Source organism: Corvus cornix, chromosome 1A (genome assembly GCF_000738735.6).
Source record: "Corvus cornix cornix isolate S_Up_H32 chromosome 1A, ASM73873v5, whole genome shotgun sequence".
Classification (NCBI taxonomy): Eukaryota; Metazoa; Chordata; class Aves; order Passeriformes; family Corvidae; genus Corvus; species Corvus cornix.
The window spans coordinates 50,044,713-50,059,395 of NC_047057.1; the positions used below are offsets into that span (position 1 = coordinate 50,044,713).

At 50.3% G+C, this 14,683-nt stretch overlaps 1 protein-coding gene across 1 annotated transcript; it reads right to left on the minus strand.

The window, feature by feature from the left end:
• Window positions 1-5,401: 5,401 nt before the first annotated feature.
• On the minus strand, window positions 5,402-14,294 carry TAB1 (TGF-beta activated kinase 1 (MAP3K7) binding protein 1). Its single transcript, XM_039570336.1, has 11 exons — window positions 14,193-14,294; window positions 13,269-13,405; window positions 12,923-13,076; window positions 12,220-12,306; window positions 11,525-11,663; window positions 10,932-11,045; window positions 8,399-8,510; window positions 8,147-8,291; window positions 7,547-7,769; window positions 7,103-7,259; window positions 5,402-6,085 (listed from the first exon to the last, which is right to left on the minus strand). Exons 1-11 carry the CDS (start codon window positions 14,223-14,225, stop codon window positions 5,878-5,880), a joined length of 1,509 nt encoding a protein of 502 aa, XP_039426270.1. The 5' UTR covers window positions 14,226-14,294; the 3' UTR covers window positions 5,402-5,877.
• Between the last annotated feature and the right edge of the window lie 389 nt (window positions 14,295-14,683).

Here is a 14,683-nt window from a genome sequence, read left to right on the forward strand (position 1 = left end):
CCCTCACACTCACCCTGCAGCAGCATCCACAGCAAACCTTTAGCCAAGGCTAGACTGGGTGACCCAGCCAGCTTGCTCCACTTTGCCCAAAACTAGGCACAGAGGTATCCCTTTCCTGGCGCGGGTGGCTGGTGGTCCTTGCACAGGGGTTGCACCGTGGGACTGGAGGTTTGATCGAGACAAGGCCCTGGGGCTCTCCCCTCCCCTTGTGCACTACCTGCGTGCATGGGACTACCCTCTCCCTGGCTGTATGAGCAGGACCCTGCCTGGCTGTCTCAGAGGTCATGGATGCACCAGGGCTTTGGCCATTTTTCTGAGTAGGTTTGCAGTCAGGACAGGCATCAGGGGGCTCTGGCACCAACAAGGGCAGGAGGAGCCCAGAGTGCACAGGCAAACAAGAGCATTTACCTGTTGTGCTTCAATGCCAGCTGCTGTTGGAGCCGCTGGAGTGAGGGACTTTCCGAATCTCTGAGGCATGAAACCACTAATAGCTCAGCTTTGATCCCACTAGTTTGAAAGGAGTCCTGAATTTTCCAAAGCAACCGACTCTCATAAGAGGTTGGAGGCTGCCGCCTTTGCCCATTTTCACTTTGGTTGGGAACGCTCTGAGCTGTGCGTCTGGAAATGCCCAACTACCTCAAGGAACCTCAGTTTTGTACGACTGGGCCTGTGGCTGCTTTTGGAAACAAACCACAGTGGCTTCCCAAGGTATTTTGGTGACTGATGGCTGCTTTAGTGCCGTGGTAACCACAAGGGTTTTGTGCAGAAGCGTTTCTGTAACTTCTGAAGTGGGAAATGTGGGGTTGTCTGCCCTTCCAGAACCTCTTGCTCTCGGAGCCTTGACTTTCCTTGCTACCAGTCCTTTGGACATCAAAGCAGCTGGTTCACTGAGGACCTTGTTCTGCAGAAAGGGCCTGGTGTTGCTCTCCACAATCAATTGTTTTTTGTAAGGAAGAGAAAAGCTCTTTGCCCAGCTCAGGCAAAACTAGCAGAAGAAATGCAGAGTTTCTAGGTCATGATGGTTTTGAGAGATGAGTTAAAAAGAGAAAAGAGCTTAGAAGACTCTTGAAACACCGAGCAGTGAGAGGGCCAATGGCTAAGCATTGCATATCCCAAAAGACTGAATCCTCTTTCACATGCCTTGGAAACACCTCGTCCCTTCTCACAGGGCTCCTGCTGCTTGCAGCCCAGTGAGCCCATGGGTGAACTGATGCTTGTTTGGGGGAAGCATAGAGGGGAAGATTCACCTCCAAGCAAGAAGCCGTAGTGCTGCATCCTTCCTATCTGCCCTGGCTCTCTGGAGCATTCCCAGCCTTTTTCTTTCCATGCTCCACTGGAGTCTAATCCTGCGTGCAGAAAATTCCTCATGCATTTTGCTCTTATTCCTTCAGGGCATCTGTTTTCTCTTTCATTCTGTCTGGCTGTTCACCAGCCTGAACTCAGTTACTCTAATCCCTCCATCTTCAGTGATGTTCTCAGCTCCACATAATAAATATTAACAGCTTACACGTATCTTGGGGTTCTTATGCAAGGGCTCCAAATAGCTTTATGGTTCATACGCACATGGGGCTCACTTTATTTGCCAGCAAAATACAGCCGCCGATGAGACAGCAGTTGTTTAGCAACCTACAGTGACAACACACAATAGCTAAGACGGGAAGTAAAGATAAATATCGTATCCATTTGAAACTCCAGGAGGGGATTGGAGTTGGCAGAATATAAGTACTCATGCTGAATTTTTGCCAGAATGCTCTGAATAGCATTCCTATGCTTACAGAAAGAGCTATAGGATTTTAAATACCTAACCCATCCCTGGGGGTTTATTTACAACTCACATAAATGGCATGCACGTTTTGGGATGCCAGTGATGCTCTTCACTGGAGAAAGGCAAGTCACTTGAGTAATGAACTGTACAGGATTACTCTAAAGCCCTTCCTCAAACATTCTGAGGAAGGAAAAATCAGATTATTTTGTATAAACACCTATCTATTAGCTATCAAATTAAATGATATTTTTCTTTTAGACAGATTCACCCTTCAGCTAAGGCTATCTCCACCCTGAGAAGACACCAGGCCGATTGTGGCATTTTTTCAGTGGTGCCACAAACTCTTTGATCTCCTAACACTAAAAGCTTTAATGTGGTGGAGAAAAAAAGAGAGGAGAGGGGAGGGGAACACATTCCTTCCTCTTCAGAGCATGATGGCTGTGGGAGCAGAGACTCTGGTTGAGGACGCTGCATTACCCTTGTGTGATCCAGGGAGCACTGGTGGCATCAAGTGGCACTCGTTCACCATGTGCCTCTTCCCTATTGGAAAGTTCAGGTGTGACAAAAGCAACAAAGTGAATGGGAACAAACCAGCCTGTCTCAGCTTCAGCTGATACCTTGGCTGCTGAAGAAAACCCAAGCCCTGTGTGACTTACCCACAGGCCATGTACTGGAGCTGAGCATTAACTGCTGGCCATGACCCTTCCTGGCTATCCTCTGCTATTTAAAGATTTTGTTATAAATGGGTGTTCTGTTCAGTTAATGGAGAGCTTAAAATAAAAAAGTCCCTGGTGATCCTTCAGCAACAGAGATGCTGAGAACCTCAGTTTAAGGTGACATCCATAGTGTCCCCCATTTCCTGACTCCCAGACCACAAGGTAGCTTGAGACTTTTCATGTCTCCCTCTGATGGCTTATTCCACCCCAGGCCAGGGTGAACACAACCACCCTTTCCCAGTGCTGCAGAGCCCCCCATGTTTGTCCTGGGATCATAAGATGTATGGGGGGGCAGGAGGGGCAGGCAGCTGCCAGCACAGGTGTCTCACCAACATCCACCAAGCTCCCTCCACTGGGTGTTCCCTACTGAGCTGCTGGAAAGATTTCTCAGCAGAGGAGAAGCAAGGAGGGACAGAAAATTAGGGATGGGATGGACAAGGGGGCACCTCTTGTCTCCCATACAGGCATTTCCACCTGGTGAGGTGATAACCTCCCAGCCTGTCTCACTGGCCTGAGCACCTCCAATGACCCTCAGCCAGTGCCCAGAGCTCGGGGACATGCAAAGCATTCCTGCTGCTCCCATTCCAGGGATAGGACTTCTCATTTCTACCCTTGTCTTACAGGGGAATAGCTCTTGAATAATAGTATTAGCTGTCTTTAAGACAAACTTATCCTGCATATTCAGATCTTAAGTTGCCAGCTTCTCTCCAGCAGTCCTGTGAAGCATAGCTAGCTGCACTGTTTTTCTCTGCCTGGGTCTTTACATTTCTAGTGGTTTTGAATTTCACTGCACTGCAAAAAGGCCCCTGCTCTTGTTTCTAGAGATCTCTCTGGTTCTGTCCTCTTCCAGCCACTCCTTCATTTTAAAGGGGCAGGGGAGACGAGGTTTTTCCACTGTTGTTACAACCTGCATCTTCCCCTCACTCCCTGAGGACAATATTAAATACCGATATTGGCTCATGAGCCTCCTGCCCCTGTACACAATGTTCAGTCTGTTCCTTTGACCTGGACTCCTAAGCCATGGCTTACAGAGCATGCACAGAAAAACCTACTTTCCTCCCCCTTTTCCCAGTGGCTGTACAGGCATAGCTTAGTGTGATCCACTCTCTCCTACCCACTTTATTTTTTTGTACTTCCTAAACTGGTAATGATGCCTAAGGATCAGTTTGTTTTGCGTGATCTGCTTTATATAAGTGTGTTGGCAATTCTTAAACTTTTATCTGGAGCATCCACTTGCTGGAATATTTCCCATTGGAACGGTTCTCGGTATAAGTTCACAAATACCAGACATAAATGGGATAGGGGAATAAGCAAGAAAAACTTGTTTATACAGCTATTGAAATCTGTGCCAGGTTAGGGAACGTAGAATAGGACAAAACCTTTTCAACTCCATTTTAGTCCTTACCAGCATCACGTTATCCTGTTAAATAGCCACACAACAATCTGGAGGATAGGACCCCTAGGTCAAATGACATTTTGGAGCAGCCCTGGACAGCAAGACCAGGCTGGACTTGGATACCTGAACTCTCTGCTCCTTGCAGGGCAGAGGCAAGGGCAGAGGACAGGGTTGAGGGACTGCCAGCCCCTGCCTGGTTCAGCCTTGGGGACAGGGTACCAAACCCCCCGCAACTCTGCTGCTTTGCCTCCACACCACAGAACGTCACCTCCCCGGCAGGGCTGGAAGGGTCTCGACAGGAGGTGCCTGTGCTGGCATGACCATCACACCCAGCCTGCCTGGGAACTACAGGGGGACAGGGAAACACAAGCTTCTGCAGGCAGTCCTGCAGCACACAGAATCTCGCAGGGCAAAGCCATGCCAGGGGGACCTGGAGGGGGCACAGGCAGAGAGCCACCCACCAACACACGAGGGATCCCTGCTGTGCCTTCCGAGGAAACGGGCATTTCTCACCACTCTGATCCTGCCCACATATTTCTCAGTGAACTCAGGTCTTGCCTCTGGGCACTCAGTGCTATTTAATTTATCCAAAGGGATAAATCCCCCTCTCCTACTTTCCAGGCTGGCATGCCACAACCGCCTCAAACCTGCACACATCAGGGCTTGGCTACACACTGGCCATAACTACAACATCCCCTGCTACATCATCCTAATCCCCTCCCATTCCCCTTCTTCCTAAAAATGACAAGTCTGGATGCAAAACTAAACGCGGGAAGGAACCCCGGCCAGTTCTTCCTCTTGCCCCTTCTCCTCTAATCCCTGCTAGCCCTCTCCAGGCTTTGCCTGGTGCCTCATCACAACCCCCCAGAGGTACCAGGTGCTGCGGGTCACCCCCGAGGCCTCCCGTGTTTGCTGGGGAAAGGCTCTCAGGGAGCGAGGAAGGCTCAGGGGACGGCCCGAGCAAGGAGGGAAGAGCCTCGCTTGCCGCCTGCCGTCAGAAATCTGAACTGAAGATCGCCGTGATCCCGACACCTCGGCCAGCAAGTGCAGGCCTGGGCTCACGCCAGTGTGCAGCCAGCAAGACCCCTCCTCCCGTCGCTGCACACCTCCCCTCTCTGACACGAGGGAGCCCAACTGCATCTTCAAGGCACCACGACAGAGTTGTGACTTCCAGCTGTGCACCACCAAGTGCCTGCACAGGGAAACTTCATTACAAACTCCACCTGCCCTCTACAGCTTTCCAGATGGCCTACATTAAGGGAAACAAGGTGCATGTTACTTACGAAAAACAATAACCTGTATTTATGGTTTGACTCTAAGCCATAATTCAGTGCCAAAGCTCAGCAAATAAGTAAAGAAAGAGCTTATGCTTTTAAATCACCTGCAAGGCTTCAGGCCACTCTTCTAGCAGAAGCTTTCCTGCTGCAAGGTGCAAGCCTCTGTTCTGGAGGAATAGAAGGTTTCACCAGGAGAAGCTGTCACACCCACACACGACATTGTAAGGAAGAGAGCAAGCCACACAGGTGCCAATGACTGTAGCTATAAGTTATTTATTCTGCAAAATAGAGGTATCTTCTATGGAGTTGAACACTGGAATCACAGCATTATGAACTTTGTGGAAACATTATGACAGCACACACACACACGCAGGCACACATGTGTACACCTACACACGCGCACACACGCAGACTTCGTATGGGCCCCACTCCTGCACGATCCACATGGAGCCCTCTCTGCACCTTTATTTGCAAAAACCTGCGGCGAGGGTTGCATTCAAGACCCCTTCCCCTATTCACAGGGCTTCCCAGGGCGGGTCAGGATTGGGAACATGGCACAGGCAGCACGTGTGTAGTGCACAAGACCCCCTGCCCAGTGTCCAGCACATCCTGGAGAGGAGTTAGCTCTGGGCAGAATGCAGCCCTCAGCGGAACACTCTCACTCTCGCCACAGTCTTTGCCCACGCAGCTGAGCACAAGGTGTCTGCAGGAGGCAGACACATGTTAGGACACAGTCAGTGCTCCCTGCTCGCCATGGTCCATGTTCCAAAGCCGGTAAAACTCCGCGAAATCCACATAGGGCTCCACACGCCCATCCTCATCTGGCTGGAGCGAGTGGGTGGGGCGGGAGCGGAAGAGACCTCCATCTGAACTCGAGCTGCTGCTCTGCGTGTGAGTATTGGTTGACTGCAGCGTCACAGTTGGGCTTTGGCTAAGGAGGGAAAAAGAGAGAACATAAGCATCTTTATTCTACTCCATCTGATGCATTGGACAAGAAAAGCACCAGAACAAGCACCAGTTTCTTCACAGATCAAGCTATCCTAGCAGACAGCTAAAAAGTTGCAGTCACTTGCTCTATGAGAGCACTACAAGTGTTGAGAACTGATTGGAATTGACAAACACCAAAGGTATCTGATTCACATTAACTGTAAGGCCTTAAGTACAACCAGGCATCTGAGCAACAGAGGAAGCAGAAAAAAACAGGCATGCACTCTGCTGGCCTCCCCATACCCAGAACAGTACGAGCTTTACGGGAAGAGTCTGGCAGCAAGGAAAGCTATTCTTGCGTGCCCTGTGCTGCAGCCAAGGCAGCTCTAGTGCGTCAGCCTCATTGTTTCTGGAGCTACAGAGCACAATACCCACAGCGCTTCTTCACTGGGCAGTGTGCACACACCACCCTGTGCCAAGGGCTCAACATAAACCACAGCCACTAACTAGTATGACACTGCAGAGTGGATCCAAAGAGGACCCAGTTCTAAGATTTATCCACTTTTTTTTTTTTTCCTGGGCTCTGCCTATAAGCAAATCAACTTCAGCAGCATAGCCTCCCCAGGAGCTTTACAGGTGACCCACAGAGTCCCTCTTCCTTACTAAAATGAAGGGCATCCACAGTCCCTCTGTGCACAGCACCTAACACACTTGGCACATGAGATCCAAAGAGAAGGGCTGCTCACTGCCAGAATGCCTTCCACGAACAGCAGCAGATGCTGCTCCCAAGGCATGTTGCCAGAGCTGGCTTCAGAGCTGTTGCCTCACTCATTCCCACTCCTCACACAATTGCTTTCCAGCTAACACATTATGCTGGCTGTCAATACTGTTAGTGGGGGGGGAGCACATTCCAGATAAGGGAATGACTGACAGGTAACTGACAGCTGTCTCTGCTTTTCAACCACTTTATACAGTGTGAGGTGCAGGGAAAACTGTGGGTAGCAAGAGAGCAGGACTTTACTTAGTGAGGGTGGGGGTGGCTTCATCCAGAGTTGAGCTGCTGTGGGCACCATTGACCATCTGGCCTTGAGAAGGCATGACAAGAGACAGCGTGACACTTGTCTTGCTTGTGCTTTGGGAGCTGGAATATGGCACAGAGACTGGGTAGACACGGCCTCCTGAGAAGGGAGAAAACAGAAGTTACAAAATGCAGTTCAGACATGAGCAACTGGGGGTGCAGCACAGCAGCAAAAAACCCCAAGAATTTATATCCAAATGCCTTTGATGCTGTACTGTATCCTGTCAAATTGTCACAGATTCCATATCTCAAAAGCCCATCATCTGTTTAATATAAAAATTCCTTCTACACCAACTACCTCCTCTCCCAATGTGAGGTGAGTGCTGGATCAATCCAGAGATCTTATCTTCCTCCCCCCCATTTTGTTTCATTCTCTCCCCAACACACCTTGTGTTGGTGTCAGCGTGGGCTGGCTCATCTCACCCAGGGGGTACCCAAAATTCCTCACAAGCAGCGTCATGTCTTCGTGACGGGGACAGAACTTGGACCGCTCCCCACCACTGGCAAAAGTGTCACAGTGAATGCGCTTTACCCGGTCCACTACTGCTTGTGCCACAGCATCCAGTGACGTCTGCTTGGCAAACTCTGTGGCTATCATGGCTGCAATTTCCTGAGCAGAGAAGGAAAAAAAAAATCACCAGAAGAAAGATTTCTAGGAGATTTTGGAGGAAACCTTTTCCTGCCATCTGATCTAAGAGTTTTTATGGCAACTAATCTGACTGCGATGCTTACCTGCTGAAAATGTGCCTTTGTGCCTTGAGTCATCCCACTCCCTTTAATGGGCTACTCCTAAGGGACAGGCAGCTGCCTAGAAGAACTGGCTTGGCAAAGCAGCTCCCGTATTATTAAACTGGAATGGGGTGGCACAGGCATTCAGCCTGGCCAGCACTGACAGAACAGATGAGGAGTTCAGCCTGTATGAGAGCAGCTGACACCGCTGGAGTGAGTCAATAGCCACGGGAATGTTTCCCTTGTGAGCAGGCTCACCTGGTTGGCCTGCCCAGGCCCATGAGCTGCCTCCAGTGCTTTATAGAGCCCTTCGGACATGAGCACCAAGAATCCTGTCACCCCATCCAGTGAGTGCCCTCCGTGGATTTCAGGCTCTGCTATGATGGGCTTAGATTTAGCAGCACTGGAAAGAGACAGTAATTTAACATTTAATGGTGACATAGTAGGTGAGAATGGAGTGATCATGAAGAAAAGGAGGGCTTGAAACCCCAAAAGTTGACTTTTTCTGACCTGAGCAGTTCAATATCAGTATAGCCGTATTTGACTTTGTAATCTCCAATGCGCCGAGTGCTTTCCTGCCCACGAATAGTTCCCACTTGTTTTATTTTCCCTGCATCCAAGCCTGCCAGATTGAAAACCAAAAATGTTTCATTAACTTTGTGAAACTTGCAGAACTTCCTCTGAGAAAAGAAATATCCACAGCTACATAGGACTGTAAGACAAAACGAGACACCGAAGAATCATCAGGAACATATAAACATCATCAGAACCATCTAAAAAGGGAGAAAAGGAGTAGCAGTTTGCTGTGTTTCAAGGGACACCTTTTCATTAGTTCCAAGCTGGGAAGGAGAGGGAAGGAGGGAGACACACGCAGCCCAACAGGCATACTCTAAATGCAACAGCTGGCCCTGAGACAAAGCGCACATCCTGCTCCTAAGCCACCAGCAGCAGCTGGCCTGGGTGCGCAGGCATTTGGCAAAAAGGCAGGGGAACATCTGCATCTGTCAGCTCTGGACTGTGTGATGGGAGGAGAAGGCAGGAACGAGGAAAACATATGTGAAGGATTCTGCTTTTTCTTCCACCTGTAATTGGCCCCTGCTCCTAAGCTCCACATGACAATTTCAGTAATACATTAGACTGCAGAGAGAGGTTGTGGAGTCTCCCTCACTGGAGATATTCATGAACCTGTACAACATGCTCAGGGATGACCCTCCTCGAGCAGAAGCTTGGACCAGATGAGCCAGTTCAACCTCACCCATGCTGTGATTCTGAGAAAAGACCTACCTACAAGAGGCACTGAATTTGCTCAAGTGCTCAAATTCATATGGGCTTCTCCTAAAATAAGAACAATGATCACTCAAGTATTTATTTACATAAACTTATGGGGAAATAGCTCTGGCAGAGGCTAGGAAGTAATCCCATCTTGCTGCTACTATTTGAGGCAGGACTTGGAGCAGATGAGCCACTTACCTGATCTGTTGTGGCAACCCCCCTTTCCTTATTATACCTAGAGCTATCAGCCAGAAAACATTGAGATTTTATCTAGGGATGACTGTCCTCAGTACAAGGTGAAGGCAGGGGTCCAGCTGAAATTCTCCCTTTGAGTCAAACCAAGCCTTGTTGCACAGATGGCTCTGCACCTACCCCAGCAGTAAGACACAAGTCCTCCATCTGCTGCAGACCACAGCTGACTCATCGACACGGCCCGGCTCATTTGCCAGCTCCTGGCAGGGGGGTACACGCCATCGACAGACACAAACAGAGGGAGGCTCACAGGACGCCAGAGGGGTCATGTCTAAACCACAGCAACTCTCCCAGGGCACCGAACAAGCTGTGATATGCTGGCTGAAGGACCACAAAAGCACAAGACCTCTCCTACTCTTCCCTCAAGACAGGGGTGGCACAGGCAAATGCTATCCACACTACCTCATCTCTATGCTTCTACCTAGCCCAACAACAACCTCCCTTGGGCCCCCAAAACAGCCTGTGTGCACTGTCTTGTTCCACAGGATCTTCGTTCTGCTGGGGCTGTAGGCAGGAGCACCAGTGCTGCACCAAGTTAAGACTGGTACATCTAACAGATCCCTGTTCTCCTATGGACTGCAGCTAAATTCTGCATTTTTAGCAGTAAAAACACAGTCAAGAAGTCCCTTTCCCTGGATTCTTGTATTCAGTCTTCTGTTTCACGGCACATATCCCTAGTGCAGGAATAGGAGTAAAAGTGGGAATGAAAGAGAAATAGAATAAAACAAGACCTAGCAGCAGAAATTACCACATCAACAGCCTCACGTGGTAAGAATGTATCTGCCAGGTGAATCTAATGAAGAATGCCACCTTAGATCTACCTAAATAAAAGTACAGCACCCAAGTATCTCAATAAGAAGAATTTGGTACTAGCAACCACACAAGTGGTCTGGGTTAGCTCTAGACCAAGAAAGAAAACATGTCAAACACTGTAAAGGAAAAGGGAAATTGCCTAAGGCAAAATGTCAGCATTAAGACTTCAACAGTTACTGATGTGAGAGCAGTAAATGCCAGTGCTTGGCCTGGCTCTGTCTGAAGTGAAGCTGCTTTTTTTCAGCAGCAGCTTGTACAAAGGCATATTGAAATGTACCATCCTGAGGGTGAGGCATCACACAGAACTCAAAGCAGCATAACTGTGGTCTGCCTCCACAGGAGCCGTCATACATTGTCCGCTTCACTTCTACCCTCTGGCTCTGTGCTTCCACTCCTGCCTTCCTATCGACTACAGCAACAGCTGGAGCACAAATCAATGCCAGTTTGGCAGCCGGACACAAAACTAACACTCCAAACTTGAAACAAAGGCATAGTTTTCTGCTGGGTCAGTGAGAGAGCTTACTCACTCTGTAGCCCCAGAATGGCTAGAAAGGCACAAAAAGAAGGCACTGAACTTGTCATCTGAAAACACGGTAAGCTTCTTTTTGTGGTTATTTATTGTTCCTGTGGCTTGAGTCATTCTTGGTGCCCCAGATAAACAGCCATGCGATGTTCTCAGCTAAGAACACAAAATCCAAATACTCACCCAGCTGAGAGAAGCGAAAAAGTTCATCCTCATTCTCTGTTGTATGGTCCACGTTGAGCTGAGTCACCTGCAGCCCATCCACCGTGGACTTGCATAGCAGTGCCCGGTTGGTACCTGCAGTGGGAGCAGCGAGATGAGGCACCAGATAGCTCTGCCGTTAACAGGGAGAACATATCCAAAGGGAAAAGGAACAGAGTGGGGAATAAAGACAGAAAAGAAGAGAAAGGCTCATGTACTGTCTCATCATGATCTCCAAAATGTAACCTTGCTAGCAGCATAGTGGGTCTGCTAGGCAGCTCTCCATCCAGACCTGAGCCGGTACCTCCCAAGAAAGCTCTGTATTTCTCAGAGAACCTGCACTACTCCTCTCAACCCGTTTTCCCTCTGTTCTTTGGCCATACACACCACATCACCCAACATCTGCAGGGATGAAGAGCCAGGCTGATTTCAAGTGCTTGTATAAGTAGCAAGCATATCACTGCTTGGCCACAGACCAAAGAAACTGTCCCCCACATTCAAATTTCTTTTACTTCCTAGAGCCCCTGCCATCCACAGGAATGCTGAGACAGAGCCACTGACAAAAACCAACTCACCCACATTGGCAATGTAGAGCTTGTTGTTGAGAACGACAGCCACAATAGCCATGGCTCCTCCAGAGATCTCCTGCTCTACAACCTTCAATCTCTCCACAATCTTCTGGTACTGAGGAGGGAGCTGGTGGTGAGGAACACCCTGGAAGCCAAAATGAGGGAGAAGCTTAAACACACAGTCCACAACACAGAAATCACAGCTGGAATAAAAATTCGGTAGGGAGGGGACTCATCCTGACATGCTTTGTGTCATGCCTGTAGAAGACATATAATTTTTTTGTTCAATCCCAGTGAATGACACAGCTTTGATATGGTTCTGGAGAGGACAGTCCAGTACACCTGAAGAACAGAGCCCATATGTGCCCAGATGCCATGTAAATTTGAGGCCCTGCCTCTCATCTGCATGGCTTTGTCCTAGAAGAGCCACATGTACAGGCTGAACTCCTCTCTGTGATACACTCAGTTCCTTATTCACATAACCAATGATAGGTCTAAGCAGTGCCAGTATGAACAGTGGGAACTCTGCGATATGGACCAAGGCACTTGCCTCACTTCGTGCAAGCGTCCAGAAGAGAACCACAGAGAAGTAACTTTCACTTACAGCCTCCCTTGGATCAAACTGACTAATATGCCCAAACCTCATCCAGCAATCTGGAAGGTGGGACCTCCAGCAAGCTCTGCTCTTAAAGTTCCATTACCTCTGGCAGCTGAGACTGCAGACTGGCCTTCTCTGCCAAGGCATCATCAATGGACTCCAGGAAACTTCTTTCCACCACATCAAAAGCCTACAAAAGATCATAAAGAGAAACTAAACTCTTACCCAATGCCTACAGACCTTTGGGGCTACCCATCCTCACCTCTCTAAGATCAGCTCATAAGACTGGATGATCACTGTACATACAGACATTCAAGGATCACTACAGCATACCGAAACACAATTGTTTCAGCACAACTAGTTAACAACTTGTAAAAACAATCCGCAACAACTCAAAACAGCAGACAACACCATAAAAATTACATTCACAGCAGTGTCAGAGACCTATCTGATCTTGTGTGTTAATCCTGTCACTCAAGAAAGTGCACTCACAAATCCATCTCCCCACACATTAACTTCTCCCCTTCACTCACTGTCATCTCCTCCACAGGCTAACTTGTTCCTACATGTCCAGTGAAGACTGGCTGCAGCTTCCTGGAGAGCTCTCAGCACTGTGCTGACGGAGCCAGGGGACAGATGGGTATGAGGCGGGAGTGAAACAAAGCACTACAGATGCTCAGGATGAGTGCAACTGCAACCACCAGATGTTTCCAACCCTCACAGAAACCAGATGCTGCTCCCCTGACGGCAAAGTGGAGGTGGGTAGTGCAAGAAGCAGGAGCTGCTCCCACTCAAAGCTTCTTTACCTGCAGCAGAACTCGACGCACGTCAGCATCGCTGTGATCTGCATGGAGCTGGCCCAGCAGCAATTCTGCAGAGAGCCTCTGACCCACGAAGTTGGTGACTCGGTTGCCATCATAACCATTGAAGACACCATAGAGGTAGCAGTTGTTCTCACTCCTGCCAAAATGGGAGGAGTGAGAAGCAAAAAGGTCACAAATGTCTGTAAGACACAGATACAAGTAGCAAGTTCCCAGAGACACCTCTCGCATGCTCAGGTGCCATCCTCTTCTTCCAAGTCCTGTGGGACAATACCTGTTTTACCTGGTCTTGTGCCAGCAGGAGTCGGTGTCCTGGGTGCAACCCACTTACCTGAATTTTAACCAGTTATCTTCCAAGGGGTGACCCTCTGTCCCCTTGCCATCTGCACTGTAGGAACGGTTTGGAGCTGAGCCCACTCCAGAGAGATGGCAGGATGGTAAGTCATCTGTCCAACTGGGCTGTTGTTCCTGGCAGACAAGAAGAGGGAAGAGACCATGTAAACCCCAAGCAGTGTGAAGTGAGGATCGTAGTCCAGAACAGGTTACCAGTCCACCCCCACCCTCTTCTCAACCCTTCTCCCTCTGCTAACTAGGAGCACAGCCAATAACTCCGTATTTCCCTGCTGCAGAACAGGATCGCTTACCACATCCCTTCCCTCTGACGCTGAGCTCTGGCTGCACTTTGGCTCTTGCTAACAAGAAACCAGAAGCGAAATCTGCATGCAAGTTTTACACTCCATACAGCACAGCACTAGCTTAGCTATTCCTATGGTATATCAGATCCTCGCGCACCCGTGGCACGGGAGTACAGGGAAAGCTCTGGATCCTCCCAGGACTACTCACCCAGGACAAGGGGCTGGGGCCGGCTGCTGCAGCCAGCAATTAGAGAGACATCCCTGGGGCCGCCATCTCCCTCCCGGCCTGCAGACGCCAGCTGCCCCCTCACACAGCGGGGCACCCCGCAGCCCGCAGCACTGGCACGGCCCCCGCAGCCACCTGTCGCTCACCGTGCGCTGCAGAGCGGCCGGCCAGCCCAGGGTGCGGATCGCTGACCACGCAGGGACCCCCGCAGGCCGAGACCCCCTGCCCTGAGGCGGCACAGGGGGCGAGAGCGCGGGAACCCACCGCCCCGCTGCGGGGGGACCTCCCCTTTCCCACACGGCAGCGCGGGGGGCGGGTGAGGAGGAGGCCCGGGGACTCCCTCGCACCCACCTGGGGGGTGCGTGTGCACGGAGGGGGGGAAGGTGCCACTCACACTCTGCAGCAGACTCCTCCTCTGCGCCGCCATCTTGGAGCGGGAGCGGCCGCCTCCCGCCCGCCCTCCGCCGCCACAGCTCGGGCCCGCTCAGGCCCCGCCCCCGCGTGAGGCGGCGCCGGGCAAGGTCCGAGGGAAAGCCCACGGAACTGGAATGGTTGGGAATTTACCTGTCGTTACACCTTCCTTCTGGTCTGGGCGGAGTGCAGGCTTCTCCATTCCTTATCTGTGGCCTTCAAGTTGTGAGAAAGAAGCACCTGTTGGCTGCCACTGCCAGCGTGTGTGTGTAGAGGAGGAGGAAAGAGGGGCAGGATTGTGAGGATCAGAGAATGATGGGATCATCAAGGTTGGAAGAGACGTTTGAGATCGTCCAGTCCAACCGTCCACCCAGCACTGCCACTGTAAGCCCTAAGCCACATCACCCAGCGCCAGATCCAGATGCCTCTTAAACACCCCCAGGGATGGTGACCCCACCACCTCCATGGGCAACC

What these genes read in the sequence shown, in the direction of transcription:
- TAB1 (XM_039570336.1), bottom strand. Translation starts at nt 14,225, where the DNA reads ATGGCGGCGCAGAGGAGGAGTCTGCTGCAGAGT. An exon ending in GGCCTGGGCAGGCCAACCAG is followed by an intron (nt 7,770 to 8,146) that starts GTGAGCCTGCTC and finishes TTCTCTGCTCAG; the next exon opens with GAAATTGCAGCCATGATAGC. An exon ending in GCCACCCCCACCCTCACTAA is followed by an intron (nt 6,086 to 7,102) that starts GTAAAGTCCTGC and finishes TTCCCTCCTTAG; the next exon opens with CCAAAGCCCAACTGTGACGC.